General features: G+C 35.3%; 2 protein-coding genes across 8 annotated transcripts in view; both read right to left on the bottom strand.

Moving 5' to 3' along the window:
• Positions 1–1,538: 1,538 nt before the first annotated feature.
• Positions 1,539–3,193, bottom strand: LOC121372387 (tubulin-specific chaperone C-like). The gene has a single exon (XM_041498689.1). The coding sequence runs from the start codon at positions 3,170–3,172 to the stop codon at positions 2,162–2,164; it is 1,011 nt and encodes a 336-aa protein (XP_041354623.1). The 5' UTR covers positions 3,173–3,193; the 3' UTR covers positions 1,539–2,161.
• Positions 3,194–9,806: 6,613 nt separating this feature from the next.
• Positions 9,807–25,994, bottom strand: part of LOC121371466 (nesprin-1-like) — a 191,958-nt gene continuing 175,770 nt past the window's right edge. For 6 of the 7 annotated variants that reach the window (XM_041497379.1, XM_041497381.1, XM_041497385.1 and 3 more), the window contains 11 exons: positions 25,245–25,565; positions 21,391–21,642; positions 20,819–20,990; positions 20,255–20,451; positions 19,744–19,858; positions 18,424–18,629; positions 17,623–17,952; positions 16,716–16,931; positions 16,078–16,224; positions 15,247–15,302; positions 9,807–11,380 (listed from right to left, as the gene is read on the bottom strand). In XM_041497379.1, the coding sequence (XP_041353313.1) occupies positions 11,164–11,380; positions 15,247–15,302; positions 16,078–16,224; positions 16,716–16,931; positions 17,623–17,952; positions 18,424–18,629; positions 19,744–19,858; positions 20,255–20,451; positions 20,819–20,990; positions 21,391–21,642; positions 25,245–25,565 (2,229 nt within the window). In that variant the 3' untranslated portion in view covers positions 9,807–11,163. The remainder of the gene's footprint in view (positions 11,381–15,246; positions 15,303–16,077; positions 16,225–16,715; positions 16,932–17,622; positions 17,953–18,423; positions 18,630–19,743; positions 19,859–20,254; positions 20,452–20,818; positions 20,991–21,390; positions 21,643–25,244; positions 25,566–25,994) is intronic. The other variant, XM_041497384.1, reaches the window with a different exon arrangement.

The raw sequence follows: 25,994 nt of genomic DNA, 5'->3' as shown, positions 1-25,994 counted from the left end.
GCGGCAGCATTGCCGATTGCCGTCGCGATTTTCGAGGGCTGGAATATTCCCCAGTCAGGAAAAATTTAATTTAAGGGATAACTATGTTATATTTGACCAGATCCATTAAATTTTTTTAAAATATACGTTTTTTTTAATGGTGTAGGAAAGTTAGGTAGTCCATCAGGCGACTATCGATTTTAGAAACAATATTATTATATGTAACTGTTACATATTGTTTCTAAAATTAATGGTTGCCTGATGGACAAGCTATAGTTGTAAAATTTGTAGTCACCCTTAGCCGATAAAGGTTGCCCGTCCACAGGCGACTGCTAATTTTCAACCCTGTTATAATCAAATTAAATGTTTTTATTGTACAGTGGTGTAGTGCATTATTAAGCAACTTCAAAAAAATATCCCAAGTATGATTTACTTGTCATAACTTGAGCTAAGTTTTCTATTTCAATTAGACACAAGACGATAAATCACTGCTGTATGCTTTTGAAGCAAAGAAAGACTGATCTGATTGGCTGAGTTTTCTTATTTTCATTGCATACATATTTCAAAATGGCTGGGTTGGTGGCGAAAATTGAGGGTGGCACCTTATTGCTATATTACTACCAGCATAATAAAGACAAAACGATAGTAAACTTGATCAACAGTTTGAAATGCATGTACCACTACTAGTATATATATTCTAGTTAGCAACAACGTCTGCAACACACTGATTGTGAAAAGCTTTTAGGAATCAAAGTTAATAATAATTTATAATGGACAAATCAGGTTAAAAATGTATGTTCCTTGATCTCTAAACATCTGTATCTTTTACTGAAAATCATTAGGTATTTAAATTTAGATGCAAGAAAACTTTTCTATAATGGGTATATATTACCACTCATCGATTAGTGCTGTGTAATTTGGCCCTTTGGGGAAACTGTAATCAGGATGGATTAGAACGTTTACTAAAACTGCAAAAGAGAGCTGCAAAGATGATATTAGAAGTAGATCCTATTACTCCATCTGCCCCACTATTTAAACAGTTAAAATGGATGACAATGGAAACACGAATCCACTATCAAAAATGTTTACAAATTTATAAATGTCTAGATGCAATGAAGCCCCAAACTATCTTTCAAACTTATTAATATATGTTGGAGAAAACAATCCCTACAACCTTCAAAATGTAGAGGACAGAAATCTATTAATTCCAAAACCTAAAATGTCTTTTTTTAAACATGCTTTCAGTTACTCTGGACCAGTACTTAGGAATCAATTACCTAAAGCTATCCGATCATTGCCAAATACTGCTGTTTTTAAATATAGACTCAAGAAATATATTTTCTAAAATAATATCATTTGTACATATTTTTATTGCCATATATACATGTGTATGTATTTTCTATTTGTTCATAAATATATGTATTGTAATTCTGTATTGTTTGCACCCAAGGGCCTCAGGGAAGATTAGCTTTTGCTAACTGTGTTACCCTCATTAAATAAAGAATTTATTATTATTATTATTATTACAACCTGGCCTGGTGCTTATAATTTATAATAAAACATTTTAGTCTAGACTCGAGACTAATAGAGTCTGAGACACTAATGTAATGACAATGCCATACAAATTGCGTGTGTGTAAAGTCATTAGAGATTGAGTCTGGACTCTATATAAGCACAGACCCAGGTTTCCACCTATGTTATAAAATGGTTATACATACATGTAGTATTGTACAGATCTAATGATCTGTTACAGAAAAAAAACGTTTGTACATGTACTTTAAAATTAAATAGCATAGCAAACAAATTATCTCCAGAAGCACATGCAATGACAGGACCAGATCTGGATGAACTAAAAAGTTTGTCTCCCTTTCAAAAATGCAAAACCCAGCTTTAGATGTTTACAAGATATCAATCATTACACGAAATGTTTCCACCAACAGTTTGAAATAAATGTTACCAGTTATTCTTAAAATTCGCATACTGGTGAATTTAGCAAATGGCAGAGCTCCATTGAGCCTTGAATTATGTTCTCTGATCAAACTAAACAGGAATGATTAAAATCCAGCTTACGACTCATGTCAGGAAATTTTTTCAAATACATGTAAATGTAGTCTTTGACTTCAGTTAAATAAAGTTCTGAACAATGTACCGTTATTGTACTGTGTAGAAGAATAAAGGAGTGTTATTCATTCCAATCTTTAACTCTTTCTTCCTCAGGAAGAATTGACCAGTTTGGAGAATGTGCATCAGCTGCTAACCAGTTAAAATCATCCACATCACTCCAGTTGTTTCGTGTCTTATCCAAACCAGACAGCCTGTAATGTTCCTCTAAACCTGGATAATCCCAGTTGTACGGTGCAAAAAATAGTGTGTTGCTATCCTCAATGACTGCCTTGCTTGTGACATGTATGTAGAAGGTAGTTAGTGTTGTTGAATGAATTCTTAATTGTTGGCACGGTGACACAAATATGCAGTTAATACAATCCCTGATAAATACGGAACCAGATACAGGTCCTGTGAATACGTAGCAATTGTTGAGTTTGTTGACATGAAGAGCAGATGGTGCGCCAAACAGCTTAACAGTGCAGCTGGTTAAATTAGCAAGAGCAACATCTTTCAAGTTCACTTCGGCTGCATTCTTTGCAAGTATTTTATTGGCCCTGTCAACAAACTTGCATTCTGCTAACTCCACCATCAAATCATTCTGGTTTTCAGGTAAATTGACAACTTCATCTGAATCATCAATAACTGGTTTGGGTTTCTTTTCTTTTCGTTGTCTAAATGCAAAGCGCTTCTTTGGAAGCAACTCGTCTCTTTTTGCTTGGATACGCGATTGTAGCTGCTGTAAATCATCTTGAGCTACTTTAAGGTCGTGCGATGTGAGAAATAATGAAGACTCTGTTACAAATGACTGCAGTTTTGTTAATCGAACAGATATCGAGTCGAAATGGTCGGTGAGATCTTTCTTTGGAAGTTTGTCACTTTCTGACAATTCATTTTCAATGAATGAACGTTCTTGAGAAAAATTATTTATGAAGTATTTCGTACTTTCCTGTTCGGGTAAACAGGCATCTTTTTCAGTTTTTCTTTTCAGAACTTCAGCTTCTCTTTCTTGTTTCCTTTTCTTAAGTCTTTCTGTAACTATTTCTTTTCTATCACTTAAGTTCTTACCATTTTCGCACAACGACGCCATTATTATTTCTTCCGTGTTATTACCCGCCTATAACGTGGGGCACTAAAAGTAGAGAAAGGGATTCCTAGCTTCGACTTCAGAAGGTTGGACTATACCAATTCAAATCCCATAGGCGACCATGTTAACGTTTGTGTTTAAAAACACTATATGCAATATATCAACCAAACTGTGACCCATAAATATCAGTACTACAACCCCTACCTCAAAGTATTAACTGCAGAAAATGGTACCTTTCATGGCTCATTTTCGGTATAACCAGATGTTTCTGCAACACCCCTAGTTTCGCACAAAATTTGAGTACTTTTTTTTACAGGTACACCATACATGTTCCAAGCACAAGGCTACTTGACACGGTGGTACTACATCAAATAAAATTGCATACATTTTTAGCCCAGATGAAACTAATTTTTTTTACAACCAACACACTCACATTTATAACCAATCACAGGACTTGTGGTGTTAACTTCTCTATCAAAAGCGGTACACCTCGAACTTCGACCCAGCCGGAAATTAATTGGTATAGTGCAACCAGAAACAGTCGGAGTGTGCATAACAGCAGGGTTGGGGAATCATTGTAAAATAAAAAATAAAAAATCTCAATTTAAAATGTCTGGGCCGTAGCCCCCCCCCCCCCCCCCCCCCCCCGAAATCCGGAAAAAAATATAGACACTTAAAGAAACTTCTCTTCTTAACTGTTTAAGCAGTTTTAGACTATTAACTATTCAGTTGCCCCCCAAACAAAAAATCCTAGCTACGGCCCTGAATATTACACATTAATATGATTATGTCCCAAGGAACGTTTTTATTAACGATAATAGAAATGTATGCTCTTTCTCTGAGTTTGATGACATAACAGAGGTTATATTATTTACTATTAACAACGTTAGTGTCCCTCAGCAAGGATTAGAAGTCTGGGTCGAAACTAGCAGTTAGCAGTGCATTAAGGCCGTCCCACACTAGCGCAGCGCGTCGGCAGCGCGTCAGCAGTGAAGCATCAATAATGTCCACATATACGCAGCGTGTCAAGCAGAATTAAAAGAGCGAAAAAAACCCCTGAAAAGACGCAAAGAAAAATGGATTTGATTTGAAAGCATGGCTCCCACGAAGATAATTTCGAGTAAATTGGTTTTAATGTATTTGTATAGAAGGAGATTACTTGATAAAAAAACGCAAGAGGAAGTTTTGGGTACTCGACAACATTAACCAGGCATTGGCTGCCATTTCCATGTCTTTGTAACTAACAGATTGGATGTCGTATATGCATGGGTGTTTATGCACCTCTATGATCAACCTTTCGTTAATATTTTGTTTTGGCATTGTTTTTCAGTAAAATAAAGATATCGTCAATGGTGGGTTTCTTTTTGTTGTTGTTGGGTTTTTTGGTGGAAGACCTAAAATATTACAACATTATAACATCATAAACTGGGGGTTTCTGCGCGCGTCAAAGCAGCAAGCAGCAAAAATCGCTTTTGGAACGATAAAAAAAATCCGACGTTGACGCACTGTTGACGCGCTGCTGACGCGCTGCGCTAGTGAGGGACGGCCTTTATGCAATTTGTTTTTTATGCAGGGGGAAAGATATTCATGGGAGTAATCTTTGGTGGTTGTTTTTGAAACTGAATGATTTGGTTTTACTTTTTTTTCAACACTAAATGCACCTCCAGCGATAGAAATAAGCAGAATGTTTCATTTGTCCACCGGACAAGTACATCGAGAAATCTATTTGTCCAGCAATATTTTCACTTGTCCAAATAAATGTTTTGTTTTATTCAAGTACAAGAAACATATTTTTGATTGCTAAAAATTAAACTGTATTGAAAATTTTTACTTGTCCACTGGACATCCATTAAGGTATATTTTGCTTGTCCGAGCAGATTTTCACTTTTCAGGACAAACGGACAAGTGCTTATTTCGAACACTGACATCTTGTACTTTTCTCAACATGTCCATGTTGATCAGTTAATATTTCAGTTGTATAATGTAGGGAAAGGTCTTTATATAGGCTATTCCTGTTGACCAATCATCAGTCAAATTTACTGAAATTAAATCATAGGCGTTGAAAACGGAGTTACCATTTAAGAGGTCATTACACACCCCTCCAACTCTGAAGATAATGCATATATATGTATTTATACACAAGTGTTCCCTCACCCAGATGCCAATTATCTTCCGACGCCAATGCAAAATTGCTAAATAATAATAATAATAATAATAATAATAATAATAATAAACTATATAGAAACGTTTAGTAGTTTCAACACCAAGTCTTGTTCATAGTTTTCGTGTTGTTTCCTGACCAAGTTCAACTAAAAGTTGAAAGTTTGTTTGGTTTAACGATACTGGTAATCATTGATTAATGGATGTAGGCCTATATAACATTTGATAATTCTAACAATTTTCAGAATAACGCCCGTTATATTTTTTCATTAACAGTGCGGGATTTTTTCCCATAATCATTCTAGAAAAGGGTATATTCTACTCACAATATTATAGTTCTAATCCATGTAAAAACAAATGTGTAGTGACTCGTTTGGAACTCTATGTATCCGTTTGATAGTAGTGCAAATATGAATAAACTTTATCCAAATTCGGGCATACATTTTAATTCCGGCAAAAATCACCCTGCACCACCAAAATAGGCGCTAACAGGACACTACTTACCACAACCGTTGATATTTCACTGAGTTAAGACTAGGTACTGACACATGTTCTCTCAATTTAGACACCTATATGTGTGGGGTTTTTTAAACCTTTGTTGCTCGATTGTTGGCATTAAAATATTCGCAATGGATATTATCCTGTCTTTTGGTTCATAAAATTGCCATTGCAAGTCTGTACTTGTTAAATAGAGACATTGTCCACTACAATCTATATAATTTCCCTGCTGGGATTCAACTGGATTTTTATTCTGAATCGTTTCACGGTCATTGGTATAAAATAGGCGTTTTCATCTTCTTTACTCGCTGAACTCTTTTTACCAAATTCAAATAGAAATCGGGAAGGAAGGAAATGTTTTATTTAACGACACACTCAACACATTTTATTTACAGTTATATAGCGTCGAACATATGGTTAAGGACCACAGAGATATTGAGGGAGGAAACCCGCAGTCACTTCATAGGTTACTCTTTTTGGTTAACAGCAAGGGATCTTTTATATGCACCATCCCATAGACAGGATAGCACATACCACGAACTTTGATGTACCAGTCGTGGTGCACTGGCTGGATCGAGAAATAGCCCAATGGGCCCACTGACGGGGATCGAGCCCAAACCAATCGCGCATCAAGCAAGCGCTTTACCACTCGGCTACGTCTCGCCCCACGAATCGGGAGTTGAATGGGACATTTAAATGATCAAAGGCTCTAAATCAGGTCTGTAGGACAGATTTTCAAAGTGTGGGGGGGGGCTAATTTTTATGGTTGTTCTATCGTCAGGTTTCCGTATTAGCACTATAAGACATTTTAAAGTCTCGAAATAAAAACTGGCGATATTTACACCTCCTAGGCATAGGTGTATGGGCTCCCATTTTTATAGGGAAGCGTTAGAGTTTTGCCTGAACTTATTAAATAAAGCTGCCCGAATCTTGGTAACAATTTTTTTTCTTCATATTAGCATTATTGTCAAATAGCTATATAGGGTTGCAAACGAATCATTATGCATTTTTACATTGATTACAACTACAACTATAGCGGGTAGAATGATGGAAATACATGGTAAAAATGCCTCAATTTCCCCGAATATCTCCATCATTATTGCCCAAATTGAGGACTTTCTCCAGCTCTAGTGGATAGTTGACCCCCCCCCCCCCCCATCCCCCCAGTGTATCGTACGCTTATGCATCAGGGTGTACTGGAATGTTTAACCACTAAAGCACATTGATTTATTACAAACGTAAGGACAGGAACATTTTGGGGTGGTTAGGCCCAAAACTATTGGTAAGGCCTACTTTGACTTCATCAATCAATATTCCAACTAAAGGTTTGTTATTTTGGTTTTTTAAATAGCAGGTTTTTGCTGCATTACAGAAAACTTTGAAGCAGAAATTTATGTTTCGATGACAGTGCTTGATGGTATTATATTTCAAGCAAAATTAACCAGGGCTCGCGCTGTCGGTAACCAAATTAGCCATTGGCTAATTTTAAAAAAAAATGGCTAATACAATTTGCAAGTGGCTAAAATTTTGGCTAAGCCATTTTCTGTCTTCTGATGTGAACAAACGGTTACATAATCTATCCAACACCTCAAACATAATAATAATACCAAATATTCAATTAGCGTAATAGCGATCTCGCGACCGGTAACAAAAAAATTGTGTCATGCAGAATTCAGCGTAGGCCTTATAATGTTTGCTTATTTTAATAATCACGGTTATTAATTTTAAAAATTAAAAATTAAAAATACTGATTGGTGGTGTTAATTTAACACCACCAATCAGTATTTTTAATTTTTAATTAAAAGACCATATATTGGAGGCTGAACCTTGACTGGCCTTATTACTTCCTATGGTTTTGGTAGTGCTAACATCCAGAACTGTGGTAAAATCTAGGGGACTCTCATCTTAGACATAAATATCTAGGGGACTTTCAATTTAGGATATAAAATTCAAGGGACTTTCCTCTTAGGATATGAACATCTAGGGGTCTTTCCTCTTAGGATATGGACATCTAGGGGTCTTTCCTCTTAGGATATGGACATCTAGGGGACTTTCCTCTTAGGATATGGACATCTAGGGGTCTTTCCTCTTAGGATATGGACATCTAGGGGTCTTTCCTCTTAGGATATGAACATCTAGGGGTCTTTCCTCTTAGGATATGGACATCTAGGATATGGGGGTCTTTCCTCTTAGGATATGGACATCTAGGGATATGAACATCTAGGGGTCTTTCCTCTTAGGGACTTTCCTCTTAGGATATGGACATCTAGGGGACTTTCCTCTTAGGATATGGACATCTAGGGGTCTTTCCTCTTAGGATATGGACATCTAGGGGACTTTCCTCTTAGGATATGGACATCTAGGGGTCTTTCCTCTTAGGATATGAACATCTAGGGGACTTTCCTCTTAGGATATGGACATCTAGGGGTCTTTCCTCTTAGGATATGGACATCTAGGGGTCTTTCCTCTTAGGATATGGACATCTAGGGGTCTTTCCTCTTAGGATATGAACATCTAGGGGTCTTTCCTCTTAGGATATGAACATCTAGGGGTCTTTCCTCTTAGGATATGAACATCTAGGGGTCTTTCCTCTTAGGATATGAACATCTAGGGGTCTTTCCTCTTAGGATATGAACATCTAGGGGTCTTTCCTCTTAGGATATGAACATCTAGGGGTCTTAGGATATGGACATCTAGGGGACTTTCCTCTTAGGATATGGACATCTAGGGGTCTTTCCTCTTAGGATATGGACATCTAGGGGTCTTTCCTCTTAGGATATGAACATCTAGGGGTCTTTCCTCTTATGATATGAAAATCTAGGGGTCTTTCCTCTTAGGATATGAACATCTAGGGGACTTTCCTCTTAAGATATGAACATCTAGGGGTCTTTCTTCTTATGATATGAACATCTAGGGGACTTTCCTCTTAGGATATGGACATCTAGGGGTCTTTCCTCTTAGGATATGAACATCTAGGGGTCTTTCTTCTTAGGATATGAACATCTAGGGGACTTTCCTCTTAGGATATGAACATCTAGGGGTCTTTCTTCTTAGGATATGAACATCTAGGGGTCTTTCTTCTTAGGATATGAACATCTAGGGGACTTTCTTCTTAGGATATGAACATCTAGGGGACTTTCTTCTTAGGATATGGACATCTAGGGGTCTTTCCTCTTAGGATATGAACATCTAGGGGACTTTCCTCTTGGGATATGAACATCTAGGGGTCTTTCTTCTTAGGATATGAACATCTAGGGGTCTTTCCTCTTAGGATATGAACATCTAGGGGACTTTCCTCTTGGGATATGAAAATCTAGGGGACTTTCCTCTGGATATGAACAACTAGAGGTCTTTCCTCTGAGGATATGAAAATCTAGGGGCTTCATCTTAGGATCTGAAAATCTAGGGGACTTTCCTCTTTGAATATGAACATCTAGGGGTCTTTCCTCTTAGAATATGAAAATCTAGGAGCTTGCATCTTAGGATATGGAAATAGAAAGACAAGGATGAGAATGTAGAACAGAATGACAAGATCAAATAAAAAATATTATTGGTAGAAAATATCAGTGGCATAGCATGGGTTGCCAGCGCCCGGGGCAAGGCAAGAATTGCACCTCCTAACCAGTGGACCGTTAGCACTCCCCAAGTCCCTTCCACCAGTCCAGAATTTTGTGCCCAGGGAAACCGCCTTGGTGGCCCCGCCCACGCTACGCCATTAGAAAATCTTAAGGCAAACATGAATTTTATTTGTAGAATGCAGGAACTTGCATTTCAGGACATCTAGTTTTCTAAATTTTACGGGTAAGCATACACCCTCGATCTAAGTCACCTCCCCCCAATGTCTACTTGCTTCCACCATGCCTGAAGATGTGCTGTCGAGTTGGGTACAATAATACAGCATTTATAAGGAGTACAGGAAAGGTAGAAGAGGTGGAACCCCACAGAAGATGCCAAAACAAAAAAACAAAGAACACAGACATTATAAAATAGTATGCTTTATTATCACAGTCATTAAGCACTTAGTCATTCAATGAGAAAAAGATATTACTGTTTGGCAAAGAGCCCACATGATATGGCAGTTGTTACAAATGAACAATGCAGTTAATAAATACAACACATATAAAGTCTCTAAATAATGTACAGTCATATATGTAATATACAAAACCATTATAATGAAAGAAAAAAACATTTAGTTTTTTTTTCTTCAGTCAGTAATAATACATGCACAATGTTATGAAAGAATAAGCATGATTGAAGTTAAAATTGTATCTGATTACAAAGTTCATACACACCGATATACAGGAGGTAGAATACACAAAACAATTCTCTAAATACATGTTCGTAATTACAGAACTCAAGCATTATGAAGTGCAATACATTACCAGTGTGCTGCCATTATAGATTATCACAGGTGGGGTCAAGCAGATCTGTATTAAACTACATTCACTAGACTACTCACAAACTGATACATTTCATATACAAGTTAGTGTACTCTAAAGCTGATATATTTCATATGTCAGTCTAGTACTAAAACAGGCAGCACCCATATACGAGATATTATGATACACACAATATATTTTGAAAGTGGTTCACAGTACAATATATTTGATTTCTCTCATAATGTACTGGTCAACAAAATGTACAAATTGTTGTAGTAATAAAATATTATCTGAATGAAACTAATCATAAAATGTACGGCAAGTAACAATTATAAACATGTAAGATGTAAATGTAAGGTGGTTCTTCTGTTATACATTGTCTAAAAATGGAAATGTTGTTTCCCATATACAATGCATGCATATTATATAAAATTGCTTGTATTCTGTATGTACAAAGCATTTAGAAAGAAGTAAGCCACATATGTATATGAATGTACATTTTCTGGTTGTTTTGGGGGTTTGATGAAGACGGTCAAACCGTGTAGCACTGTTCATTATCACACAATTAGTTACAGTCTTATTAGCTGATAAAAACATCTTACCACATAAAATATCCTTCTAATTAAACTGATTTCAAATGAAATGGTCTATAGCTGAAAAACATACATATTTTTTTACACACATATATGTACTGGTACAATTATCAACTAGTCTCTTGTTATTTGATAAAATAATACATATTTTTTTGCCATAAGAAAAAAATCTTATTGGATTAGTTTAAAATGATATACATATTTTTAAAGTTGAAAACAAATATATAATGTGTTTTTTTTGTCAACACATATCAATACATTTCACCAGCATCTTAATGGCGGATTAAAACATGTTATTATACATCTTCCAAACTGGTCTGATTTGAAGTGAAATGGTCTATGACTGAAAATGATTTGAATCAGTTTACACTGGTGGGGGTCCGTCCATGTACTGTAACATTGGTGACAGTGAATGTCTCAAGTTGTTCACTAGCGTACAACTGTAGTCGTCCTCACACACGGGAACCAGACACGCAAGTCCTAACAACAGCAACAACAACAGCTGCAACGGAAGAGCAGCTCGAAGAACACGGCTAAGTAATGGCCGCCGCCGTCTTCGAATGTTAGGTCCTGTAGTTAAACTATAAAAAAAAAAAAAAAAAAAAAAATCAATATCATATTAACAAAATACGATTCTTAAATATGAACAAAAACTACACCAATAGCTGACATTATTGTCTGTTCTAATTTTTTTTTTTTTTTTGAGCTAACCATAATGTATATAATTATGTAGTAGAACTAAATTACCATTAAAATGTAAACACATTTAGATTAACAAAAAGAACAAATAATGATGATCAGAAAGAAAGATCTTATGAATGATGAGAGGTATGATGATGAAAAAAACTAAATGTTGTAAATGAAAATGTATAAATATTTTGTAAATGTTTTTTTCTAAATACAAGAAATCATTTTTAAAAAGCTGTTAAACCGTTTTGATTGGGGAAAAAAACCTCATATAGAAAATTCAAGACAAAAATGGATTAACTCCATTGCACACTGAATGTATTTTATACAGCACAAGTAAAATATCATTTTGTTACTGTAATATATATTCATGCACATGCAATTGTTATTATGTTAGTCAAGACACTAAATATGTACACAATATAACAGGTATGATGTAATGGTAGAATTATAATAATTATAACATAAACAAATTATTACAATAAATAATATCTAACTTAGGAAAAATAACATTTATTTACAAAAATAGACATGATAGGTAAAAGGTAGGCAATGCAGGTACTATTAATTTCTCTTCTCCTGTAATGTTTTAAAACATTTTGATTCTACTTGAGTGTTTTGTAATTGCTAAATAACCCCCAGTATACATGTCTATGTCACTCTCCTTGTTACAGGATGGTCAACATTAATAAATAAATGAATTAATTAAATGAAATGAAAATGTACATAAAAAGTATCCCAGTATATTGAAAGGAGATCTTATTTCAGTACACTGATATCATAAATTACATTTAGGGTTATTCTATAATGATCGCATGTAGGTGGGAAGGAAGGAAATGTTTTATTTACGGTTGTATGGCATCGGACATATAGTTAAGGACCACACATATACTGAGAGAGGAAACCTGATGTCGCCATTTTATGGACTACTCTTTTCAATTAGCAGCAAGGGATCTTTTATATGCACCATCCCATAAACAGGATAGTACATATCATGACCTTTGTTACACTGGCTGTGGAGCACTGGCTGGAATGAGAAATAGCCCAATGGGCCCGCGCATCAGGCAAGTGCTGTACCACTGAGCTACATCCTGCCCCCATGTATGTGGGAGGCATGAATTATATTTTTTATGAGAGATGTATCATCTGAATGGGTCTTAATGTAAATAATACCAAATTAGTTAATTTTCTAGTGAATATTTGAAAAACAATGCCTCCCTACTTCATGGTATAATTTCTGGAAAAAAAACCCCGTACAAATAACAAAAAAATATCTTAACTTGTCAAATCTTTTTACATGGAGCTTACTTTTTATTAATAGTTTTATTAAAAGTTTCAAGAATTCGAGAAGACATTATTTTGTTAAAATGTTAATAAAAAACATGCTGTTATAATGTTAATTGAATCTATAATGTTAATATGTTGTTAGGGTTTTCCTTATACATGCATGCAGTCACAATCTAACTAGAACATGCAAGCTGTTCTATGTGAAACAATCGAAGTACATTGTTCTAATAATGTTTTCAACAGGAAACTAACTCAGTATTGATTCAATCTGATATTCCAGAAATTATCACATTTAAAAAAAAGAAAAAAAAAGCCACTGAAATATATTAGTGCTTTTGTGGGATTATTAAACCCAGGCATCAAAATAAGTTTAGAATGGTCATTCAGCTTACCAAGGGGTTATTAGATGCCTAGAAAGTTGAAAATGGTAATTTGTTTCACACAAAATCTTACTAAACAAAACACCACCACCTAAATGATGATCAATCATGTTATTTAAATATACTGGTGCAATGCATATGTATAAGAATCATTGCAATGAGATCAGGAAATTGAATGAATATTAAAAGATCAGTGTGTCTATGAAGGGATTTCATAATAATAATAATGGAAATATAAATGTGTTGTAACCTATAGGTTGCTAAGTCCGTATTTTTAGGTAACGTCTACATGTGTTACCAGACACTACATGTATGTTTATTTCAATGTATGTAAACCAAAATACCAAATTATTTAAGTTAGTGTATATTATAGAGAGTGAGTGTTCATTAAAACAGCCCTCACCCCTTAGTGTAATCATTCCTGGAACAACATATGGTATATTTTGAGTAAAGCAATAGAAAAATAAAATCAGACAATATAAAGAATATATCTTTGTGCACTTCAAACTTCAGTCTAAATGAACAAAGACTTCGAAGAACACACAAAACTACAGACAGTTAACATCGAAGATCACATGAAACTGTAGACAGTTCAGGCATGACGGAGCAGGGGGGCTGAGGGGGGAGCTTGATAATTCTACTTAAAAATATTATTGGTATGGTAGTATATTTTAAGGCAGAGATGAATTTTATTTGTAGAATGCATTTCTAGTTTTCAAAATTTATGGAGGAGCATACCCCCGAACCCCTCAAGAAACTTTGCTTTGCACCTTTGATCTCAGTCAGCCCCCCAATGTCTACTTGCTTCCACCGTGCCTGCAGTTGACTTTGAAAATCACACAAAACTACAATCAGTTTACAAAAGTAAAAGCAGCATGCATCATAATATATATTTTTAATTATACAAAATATTATTTAAAATGCCACCAAGTTATATATAAAAAAAACCCTGATGACTTAGAAAAACTACATAAGAAAAGAAATTGAGAAAACCAAATTTCACAAAAATAAATAAAAATGGCTACATAGAGTGTCAATACTATTATATATACAACTACATGTGCAATATGTTATAATATGGTGTCATCTTCACAAAACTCCCACTGTGCAACATATGAAATGATTGATGAAAAGGTAGTATGATGAGTATGAACTGAAACAATAACACAATGCATGGTGATGATCTATAGGTAAATATTCATTATCTTCAGGTAAGTTGGTTACTGGTTTCCAGGGTTACCGACTAGTACGGGTATATAAACATGCATATTTTTCATATTGTTTGGTATTAGGCATTGCTTGGATTACATAAGGTGTATCTAACATCAGGTTCTGGTTTTAATACTTACATGTCGTTGACCAACCATCTGAGGCAGTCAACCAAAATATTTAAAGAATAAGATATATTTTTTGCAAAATGTGGAAGAATAATCAAAATCTGTTTCAAAATTAATAGTTTATATAACTGTAATTTGCCATTAGCTGAAAGAGGAGAAAGTTATAGATATATTAATTAATTGTTCATTTCTGGGTTTTTTCAAAATCAAATTGCATTTGTGCAATAATGCAAACCTTAAGAAAAATATTTGCTGTCACCCAGACCCATAATAATTGACTGATTGCATATGTTATTATTTAAAGCCACAATTTTTTGTTCATTCCCCCACCCTTTTTAAACAAAATTAAAAATATCAGACTTGAATTACAGCAAACATATTTTTTTAAGGATTGCCTAAATACTAATATCCAAAACCCATGCATGCAGCCTGCTTATTAAGTTTATTTCACCACCTGAGATTGTGGTGAGTTTTACTGCAAGTAGTACAGTAAGTGACGAGTGTGTTTCATGCATAGAAAACTCCATCTCTGCTCTCTGCAAGATCACAAACAGTACTACAATACCACGATACACAGAAGCTTCTAGAAAGCATAAAATAGGGTTGAATGTTAAATAAAAGATATAAATAATCCAAGCCATGAGTCAATCCACCATGCTGGGCAGGCAAAATAACCCAAATGCCTGGATAAAATAAAACCAATCCACGTCCTGCCCCCTGTGAGGGGACACGTGGACGGGGTGGGCTGCTATTTACTTTGCACTGTCCAGGGGGCTGGCCTGCAGCAAGGGTCTGGCCTCTCCAAATAAAAGCTGCAGAAATTAAAACAATATAACTCAATGTTACAAGTGTCCTCTTAGCTGTTCAGTTTCTTGTTTTATTGTGTGCTTTAATACCTTATTGCTTAGTGGTTCTATTATAAATATTTGGATGTGTTTTGTTGTGCATTTCACAGTTAACATTAATGTTTCCCATTGTTGTTCTTCTGTTATATTTTGTTGGCCATGTATTATAACTAAAAAAGGAACAACTTGACTTTTAAACTTTGAATTCAAATGTAGGCCTACACCTTTATAGAACAAAACTACATAAGGTAATGTTTTTGTTTTCTGTATAAAATCCTTCATTATTGATGAACATGGCCAGTCCTCATACACACCATGTGTTCAGTATATAAAAGAATATTCTAAACAGCTATCTACATTATGAACATCAAAAAGGCTTTCAGTGAAATAACACTTTCACAGGGAACTGAATTTTCAGTACTGCAGGTAAATGAATACATATGACTTTTTTTTTTCAGAAAAGAAAAGAAAAATTAAATGGCAATATAAAGCAACACATGGATTAAATAAATCTGATAAATGCAATAAATACAATTGGCTTAAGAAAGGCAACAATTTTTTTTTTTTAATTTCATATGGATTTCATATGAATATAAAGTCGTTACAAAAATATAATATATTTGACAAAGAATAAAATTATATTTAAAACAGCTACTTGTATTTACATTTTAATATTTTCATTTCATCATTAAAGGCAACATAAAACTGATTATAAGTGCCAGTGCTCAGTGACTGGGTATACCTGTCGAGAGATGGCAAATGGTGATCTATTTCTGGTGCGTAATGAAGATCCCGGATGGAAGAGTCCAACTCGTGGGGAACTGGAGCGTGACATTCGGGCTACTCCACCAAATCCAGATGTCAGATCAGTCCGGTCTAGTGTGACAGTCTGAAAACAATTACGTTCTTATTAATCCACTTTCAAAAAACTATTTAAAAAACCCTCTTGAAACTCACAATACTAGCATGACTTCCCAAGACCTATTCTCATAAAGCCTAAAAATATAGCACTACATGCTCACATTTAAAAGTATCTGCATTTAAAATGTAAGTAGTTTTATCTGCTAGTTCAAGTTTAGATAAGAACAGGTTAGCAATAAATGAATGAATAAGCACTATTCTAATTAATTTTATAACGGCTAAGTTTAAACAGTAACTAGACTAAAACAGAGTACAAGAATTGAACAATGCTAACTTTCACAGATCTATGCTCAGTTTGAAATCATTACCACAACCCATATTCATAAATAGTTTTTGAAAGAAGAGACTCAAAGAGTTTGATCCCAAACTTTATTGCCATTCAAAGTGCATAGAATTTGAGTCCAGTGTTTAACAAGTATGAGCAAAGATCACGATTAAAATGATGTAAATATGACTAACTGCGCTTCTCCGTCCCGACACATCTAATCTGTCCTCAAGACTCGAGATGTATGACGAGCACAGATGCAGCAAAGTTCTCTGGCGGTTGGCAATCAGGTGGATCTTGTCCTTGGAGTTCACCATTTCCTGTGAGTCGGAGTTCTTCAGCAGCTGGTCTGTGGTATCCTTCAAAGCCAAAACCTTTGGCTGGTTCCTTTCTAGGTCTCCTCTTAAGTCCTGTAATAAATATCAAGATGTGATGAATTAAAAGATATACAATTAAATAAGAATATTGTAGGCTACACTTCTCAAGAAATAATGTTATCTATTTGTGTTTAATTAACCATTATTTATTTTTGATAACCCTTTCAAGTCTGCTTACAACGGTTTCCATTTGGAATTATTGCTCCTAATAATGTCTCTTGCAATTTATATTCCAAAATAACAGCATTCTGCAATATGGTTTGGTCATCAAACATTTTGTGATTTGGCTGGATGTTTTTGCACAATTTCTGACTGTTGTGTACCCATTATACTGATGCACTGTCTTTTCATATCTTGGTAAAGGAATTGATGGAATTTTCATCTCAAATTGAGGCAGGCAGATAACCATCTTTGAACGCCAAGTATCCTATTTATTAATTATTCACTATTAAATGTTAAATATTGGGTAATTCTGAAATGTAGTTTTCAGAGGAAACCCATTACATGTTTCCATCAGCAGCAAGGGATCTTTTATATGTACTTTCTCACAAACAGGACAACACATACCAGAGCCTTTGATATACCAGGACAGCAAATACCATGACCTTTGATATACAAGTTGTTGAGCACTAGTTGGGACTGGGAAAAGTCCAATCACAGAACTGGACCACCAAGGTCTATCAACTGAGCTAGATCCTGCCCATAATCTGTAATGAGTACTTACAACTAGCTTGCTGTACTTGGCCCACAATGCTGCGTCCTCGCTGTTCAGGTTGATAGGTTCACACTGCTGTACTTGAGTCTCGATGTTCTCCAGCCACAGCAGCAAGTCATGGATCGTGTGGTGAAACTCCTGGCTTCTTAGAAGAGCTCCTTGAAGCTCCTTGTGAATTTCAGATGCTCGCAGTGTGATGGCGTCCCACCTACGATTCATCTGTCGTAATCTCTCATTGAGTTCTCGGCCTTCGGCAGTTTGTGTATTGATGTAGTTCTTGCTGATGAGGTTAATAGATAGCACCCTTGTTTTCTTGGATTCCAGTTGCACCAAAAAGTCCTAAAATAACAATATTCAAATAAGATATATATTAAGAAAGCATTGGTCACATATTTTGGTGACTAACCCAGATATATATATTTACAGCAATATACCCAAAAGAAAAATATTCATGTAATGTAAAGCTAACTGTATCCTTATTGAGTTAAGAAAGATATAAAACCAATTAGTAAATTCCTACTTTATTCTAGGTGAATATCATAAATTGGTACTTGAGTAACACAGGGATGAAAGTGTCATAGGTAAAAACATCAGGAATAATTTTACAAGTTCTTCAGAAAAAAGATAGTTTTCAGGTAGATACCCAGAAAGATCCTGAGGATTTTCATTTTTCATAACAGAATCCATTATCTTGGTGCCAAAACATCTTTGACTGATTCCCGTTACTATAAGAATTTAATAATAGAAATACTTACAATTCATGATATTCAATAGAAACCATTATGATTTTCAACCATTTGACTGCATTACCTTATACTGTCGAATGATTGCATTGAGTTGGCTGATGTCACCAAACATGGATTCCTGAGTAGACTGCAAAGCCTCAGCTTCATCGAGCCAGGCCAACATGTTGTCAAGATCTGTCTTAAACTGGGCAAAGTCGTGTCTCTCCTGGCTCATCTGTTGGTCTCTGTCACAGACTTTGGCTTGCAATGTGTCCCATCGTCTCATGATATCTTTAAACAAATAGGAAAGCATCCAGTGAACTTTCCATCAAATATTACATATTTGTTTATCTGAAGAATACCGTAAAAGAGTAACTTATAACATTATTAAACGGCTTCTTTTATAACAATGAAACATCTACATTAAGCACTTCAAACAATGCCATTAAAGCCGCACACCCTAGTTCCATCCAGCGAAAATAAATTATAATTTGGTTAATCTACAAACCTGTAACACACTTAGATCATGTTTTTATCAAATGGAGTGAAAAAGCAGGTTTTATATCGATAAATACCATGGGAATCCCCATGTCCCAATTGCTTGAAATAATTTTGAAAGTTTGTATTCTGATGTCACCGGTAGATGTCGCTCGAAGCACAACAATGCCTACGTCACGACAAATTTCACAGACTTGGGGTGCGTTCTTTTCACCTCTCCTGGACATGTTCCAACTGTTCTGTCCTGGTTGTATCCCCTCTCCAGATATCGTAGGACTTAGTAAAATTATTGGTTTTAAGGATTTGTAACGTTTTGTATTGAGATACTTACTTGTCTGAACTTTATTGTTACTGAAAATGTTCACGAACTGTGAAGAAAAATCTCACAAATGAACAACAACAAATCGGATGTTGATTGCGCGAACCGTGCACGATAAAACAAACCGAACCAAAATGATAACGGTCACGTGGTATACCAACGTCTGTGACATTGAAATGGAAATATCCCGTCTAAAAATAGATTAGACCTTGTCTGCTCAACGGTTTTTTCTCAAACGTGCGTCCGTTTTTTAGAATGCATTTTGTGGTATTACAAACACCAGGATTACCAGGATTACCAAAAAACACTTCAGGTGAATGGAAATGTATATTCTAAATAATAAACGGTAAGTAAAGTGCAATTTTATTTGTGAAAAAATGGGTTTAATAGTGAAAAACAATGCCGTAATGGTTAACAACTAGCCGTAACTAGGGTGTGTCCCTTTAAAAGAGTTGACTGGTTTTGGATAGGGAGTCAGTTCTCTACTACAACAAAAATAAAATACTCACTATAAACATTGATAGGTTCATCATAAAAATTAATCCCTTTAAAACTATTTCCTAGTGATATAGAATCTATGACACCTACTTCTGAGTTGGGAGTCTGCACTGGCTATGGTGGTCATACCAGTCTCCACCTTAAGCAACTGGTCTATTCTTTGCATTGTCTCTATTGCAGCCTCACACTGATGCATCTGTAATTGCTGAAAAATAAAGAACAAAATTAAACTTCCAATATCATACTAAAAAATATGAAAGACATTTTTAGTAGTATTTTTACACATTAAAGTGGACTGGAATAGTCCTCTTTAATGTGTAAAAATACTACTAAAAATGTATGTAATCAATATGAAAAAAAAAATCTTGTCACAGTTAAAATTACATTTCTGTACCAGTTAAAAAGGATACTTTGTTAAAGCCATGAAATTAATAAATCAGATATGAAAATAACAGTGGAATTGATCTTACAAAAGCTATAATACACTTAAATACATGTAGATGTCTCTTTATAAAACATCAAATACAGTCTACTTTGTGAAAACTATTTTATGCAAAAATGCCAAAATCCAATAAAAAGCAGAAACATTAATGGCACATACTATGTTCTCTGTGGCCCATCTTGCATCCCGTACCGGTGAATGGCTGTGTAGCTGTCTCTCGGCGTCTGTGAGTTTTGCTGCTGCATCTTCCATAGCATCGACTAATCGCTCCATCAGTTCTTCCACCTTTGCTGTCTTGGCCTTCTGGAAAACCTCCATCCGAATCTGTGCCTGTCGATCTTCTCGCATTAGTGATCCTAGAAAATGGAAATAAATGCAATTATTAAAAATGTTTTATTTCTGACAAGAAAGACAATAAAAACAATTACAGAGCCAAGAGTTTAAGGATATATGAAAATATGATTTAAAATTTAAAATAGTAACATGCATCCAGATGGAAATAGAGAAAATGTTTTCATTGCAATGACAAAATAAATTCTGTCATAGTGTCAGTATGTTTATGCACAGTATAGAATTAAATGATTATCTACAAAAAAAAATTATGTTCATAAAGTTTAGAAAAATACATATCAAGAGCATGTGTGGATATATCTTGAAAAAAAATCTATCATCCCCTCTCCACAAAAAAAGAAGAAATAAACCACATAGAAATATCAAACAGACCTGAGTCTATGACGTCTCTTGGATGACGGGCCCGTCGTTTGTGTGGAGGACTTTCCGGTGGAGATGCCTCTAGATACGCCTCCAGTTCTCTGGCATCCCAGTCAACCGAGACGGTAGCTCGAGCTTCACGCAGCTCACGTAGCTTCACATCAGCTGATGCCATTGAGTATTCCTGAACACAATAAGTCATATTATATAGCAGACATTACATGTGTTAAAATATCATATTTTGTCACTTGAGAGTCTAGACTGTACACAATAACAATTGTCTCCAATTTGAGCAACACAAGCCTGTCTCTACTAATTTCCCAATAACAGAAATATGTTTCAAGATGCTTTTACTCGGGAGATTCAAATGAAGTGTATGGATGTGAACCAGGATCAACATTTTTATTTCTGATTTTGAGCTCTAATTATCAAATCAGTCTCAAAGAGACTCCTTGTGAAGGCTTCATGACTATATCAATAATTTGCAATGGTCCATCATGGACAAATTCCTGTGCCGAGACCTGGTAAGAATGTGCTTCATTGTAACATAATTATCAGCACGATGAGAGTAAGCACACACAAACCTGGTTTGGCTGGTCAAGTGTTCTTCGTTCCAACGTGGCAATGTCTTCAATCTGGCCAGCAGATATAAGCTCCAGCTTGGCATGGACGATGGCCACTCTGTCGAGGACCTGTCTGGAGTACTGGCGAAACTCGTCCAGTTCCTGCTGGACCTGTACGACTTCATCAGCATCACCTTTCTGCATCAGGTAAATGGCTGATTCGTCCAGGTATGCTAGTTTGTTACGCTTCATGTCAATCTCTTCCTCAATTCGCTGGGGAAAAAATAAAACATGTTACATACAGTTAAAAGACAAGACACAAAATGTGTTTCTATGTTATGTTAAAACTAGTGCTCCATAGCTAGAATATCAAAGATTGTGGTATGTGTTATCCTGTCTGCATGGCTGTTAACAAAAGTAAAATGTTGTGACTGAAATTTCAAGCTACAGGGCATTGCCCTGGTTGGGGGTTTAGATGGCGGATGTCAGTGCCATGATTATATCACCATTCAAAATGGTTGTGTTTTATATGACAATTGTAGTCCACTTCAAACATGTATTTCTCCCAACCCAAACCGTTTTTTTAATTTTTTATTGGACAAAAACATTAATTTGATGGGTCCTGCAGTGAACCTATATTAATAAAAATAGTCCTATTAGGCTGACATTTGCTGGGGTGTTCTTTCATAAGCTACGGGCATTTTTTTAAAGTTTGCATTATTACTTGATATTATTTATTTAGGCTTGACCGCCAGCTAATGGACGACAAATCAAATATTCAAATACATTTACATCGGGTATAGTCTTATTGCAAATTCATTATGGTCGTTAAAAATTGGGGTAAAAGCCAATGTCTGATACTGCATTACGCTAACGTTGAATAGTCCTCTGTTGATCTCTGTGTTCATTTAACAATACGTAACGCAAAATCTTGCAGTTTTAATACCCCTCTTGCTCATGTAACGTTTTGTGACCGTGTCATATTTTACTTTGGGGTCTTTAGTAATACATATATGTTAAAATAAAACGGCAATGACTGGTTGCATACTTTATTAATTAACATTACATTGCACAATAACACCCCCCCCCCAAAAAAAAAAAAACCCCAACCCAACAAAACAACAACAACAAAAAAACTATGTTTTGTCACACATCCCATAATTCCCACTCTCCTTAGTGCACGTTGCGTAATTCTCGAATGACCCCATTATTCAATCGTAAATAATAAAGAAGTAACATACCGCTGGTCGGTAAATGTTAATTTTTTACCAGATCAATTTTATTTTAAAGTTTCAATATCTATAATACGCAATCTAATAATCTCCCAGCAGAACTATTACATTGTAACAGTGTTCAAACTCGCACATGCTGTTCGTCACATGGTGTGACATCGGGTACGGCCATTACTTCAAAGGGAGTGTGTAGCACATTTAAATTTGTTTTGTTTTTTCACTTAATTTACAACTACTGTAGTAACTGTTGTTGGTTGTTTTTGTGTTTGTTTGTTTTTTTTGGTGTGTTTTTTTTTGGGGGGGGGGTGTTGGGGGGGGGGTAATTACAAAAACCGTACCAAACATGATTTAACAAAAAAAAACAAAAAAACAAAAAAAACATATCTGGGGAAAAAAGTACGAAACATATGTACACACCTTTTTACAAAATAAGATCGTCTGCTTAAAACAACACAGCAAATGGTAGTGCAGGATGCACATTAAGTCAATACTTTTACTTTCTACGTCCGTTCGGACTAAGTAAATAGCGATAGATCCCAAATATGTGTTAATGCAAATGGATGGATTAAAACAAAAAGTTGTATTCTTCTACCAAAAATATATTATATCAGACAATGTAGGCATTATTACTAAAAACTATGATACAACAGACTGTATCACAACAGGATACACCTAATTTGCATATCCAGGTCAGAGTTGTTCGTCACGTGTTCGTAATCGATCGGAAAACCAAAACGAAACTTTTTTCGATGTCATTTTTTTTAAAAATATACAATTAGCTAAATCTGTAAACATTTTTATGAGTTCAAGTGTCCACGATAAGAGCAACTTTGGTAACCTTTATTGGGAAACTATTGGGTCAAAGGGTCTAATTGGGGAAAAGTTTGATATTGGATTGGGAATTTATGTCACTGGCCCCAAAATGTATGGTAGATTATACCCTGGGATGGGTCCCTAAAGGGGGTCAGTGGGGCAAAGACAACGTCCGATGCGATCGGGTTGACATTACGGAAACCGAAAACGGCCGAAGTGATTCTCATTTAAAAAAAATAAAAATAAAAATTCTCTGACGACGGAAATACATCTCACGACGGACAGTTAACAGCCATGTGTCTGTGAGAAAGTGCTTACAAAAGTCTTTGTGCTAACAAAAAAGCGACTAACCAATGAAACATTATATTTTAATTATAAACTAATATATGTGCAATAATTACTATCAATGCTTACTGAAACAATGTTATTTAACAATTATTTGCTCTTTTTACAGGGTGTTTATTTAATTCTGTATGACATCTGCAGTGTGGGATTTTGGGAGTGAAAACCTCCCCTGCTCAATAAATTTTTTCATTTGAAAAACAAAATTGGGGGAGGACATGACTTAACCCCTTCTTGACCCTTCACTTGCTGCAGTCTAAACCCCTCCTGTATAATGTATCGAAATACTGTTTTAAAACAAAATATTAACATTATATACTGGCATTAGTTTTCACATTATTTAAAAAAAAAAAATCTCATAAAATACAAATATATCACATATACATTATAAAAACCCTCATACTTTTAGATTTTTATTTAAGATTTTGTGCCTTTTTTAAACTATAAAAAGTAAATATTTAATGTGGTATATTTCTTGTTCCAGCCAGTGCACCACGGAATATCAAAGGCTGAGATACAATGTATGTGTTATCCTCTCTGTAGGGTGTATACTACCAAATCAAATCCCATAGACGACAATAGTAACATATGTGGCTAAAACTCCTACCTGCAACGTATCAATCGACATAAACGCCACGGATATAAATACTACCACCCCTCACCCTTAAAGTGAATCACAAAAAAGTGGGTGTCAAGCTGCTCATTTCTGAGATAACGGGTAGCGTCTATGACTACCCTAGTTCCGCACAAAATTTGAGTACTTTTTTTTACAGGTACCCCATACATGTTCCAAGCACAAGGCTACTTGACACAGTGGTACTAGATGAAATAAAATTGCATACATTTTTAGCCCAGATGAAACTATTTTTTTTTACAACCAACGCCACGGATATAAATACTACCACCCCTCACACTTGAAGTGAATCAGAAAAAATTGGGGGTCAAGCTGCTCGTTTCTGAGATAACAGGTAGCGTCTATGACTACCCTAGTTCCGCACAAAATTCGAGTACTTTTTTTTACATGTTTCAAGCACAAGGCTACTTGACACATTGGTACTAGATGAAATAAAATTGCATATTTTTTTTACCCAGATGAAACTTATTTTTTACAACCAACACATTCACATTTATAACCAATCACAGGACTTGTGGTGTTCACTTCTCTATCAAAAGTTCGGTGCACCTCGAACTTTGACCCAGCCGGAAGTTATTTGGTTTAGTACTACCTGTAGGATGGTTTATCTCACAACCTATAGTCTGTCCCATCATTCTATTAAAATGTTTTTTGTAAATAATTTCAGTTTGGTTTGATGTAAGAAGGAAAGTAAAATTGTTTTGCAAATAACAAAGAAATACAATTTGTGTGTGCAATTTACAAATCAATCGACTCGGAAATAAATAACTTGTAGTAAATTACAGTCTGAAAAAAAATACAATCCCTGTGGGATGGACTATAGATCTGTTTTGCATATTAAAACATCAGCACACCTTCATTTCAGCCAAGCGTGTTGCGATATCCATGTGTGAGAGATGTTCAATGTTGGTGAGCTGCATGTCGACCTCAGTGAGCCAGTTCATAAGGACGGCACGGGTCGAGTTGAAGTCGTGGCGGATGCTGGCCGAGTGTCGCAGACACTTCATAATGGCCGACGTCTGCTGCTGGAGGTGGTCCCAGCGCTCGTTCACCTCCTGCATCATCAGTCGCATCCGGCCAGCACTGTCGGTGCGGCCCTCCTTGGCCAGGCGGCGGTACTGCTTGTTGATCGTCTCCAGCTCATTCAAGTGGTCGTGGATGTTACGCTGAAGACCCTGTACAAAGTACGTGATAAAAATTTATGTATAAAATATTTAAATGCAAAATTTGTACAGAACTTCATGTTATGCAATTATTAGTTTTTGTGTTTTTTGTTTTTTGCAGTAATTAAAAAAACACCAAAAAAATCAATATCCCCAGAAACAAATATGGTAGTGTCAAGGTAGTATTTATTAATCCTAACTAATAATAATTAAAAAATTAATGCAATTATTTAGATTTTTTATGTTTATAAATTTATTATCACCAGAAATAAATTGGTAGTGTCAGTGTAGTATGCAATTATTTATTAATTCTAAATAATAATGATTAGAAAATTAATGCAATTATTTACAATTTTTATGTTTATACATTTTTTATTTCCAGAAATAAATTTGGTAGGGTCAGGGTAGTATGCAATTATTTATTAATCCTTAATAATACTT

The sequence above is a fragment of the Gigantopelta aegis genome, chromosome 4 (genome assembly GCF_016097555.1).
Source record: "Gigantopelta aegis isolate Gae_Host chromosome 4, Gae_host_genome, whole genome shotgun sequence".
Classification (NCBI taxonomy): domain Eukaryota; kingdom Metazoa; phylum Mollusca; class Gastropoda; order Neomphalida; family Peltospiridae; genus Gigantopelta; species Gigantopelta aegis.
This window is presented reverse-complemented; position numbering and strand designations above follow the sequence as displayed.

What these genes read in the sequence shown, in the direction of transcription:
- LOC121372387 (XM_041498689.1), bottom strand. Translation starts at nt 3,172, where the DNA reads ATGGCGTCGTTGTGCGAAAATGGTAAGAACTTAAGTGATAGAAAAGAA.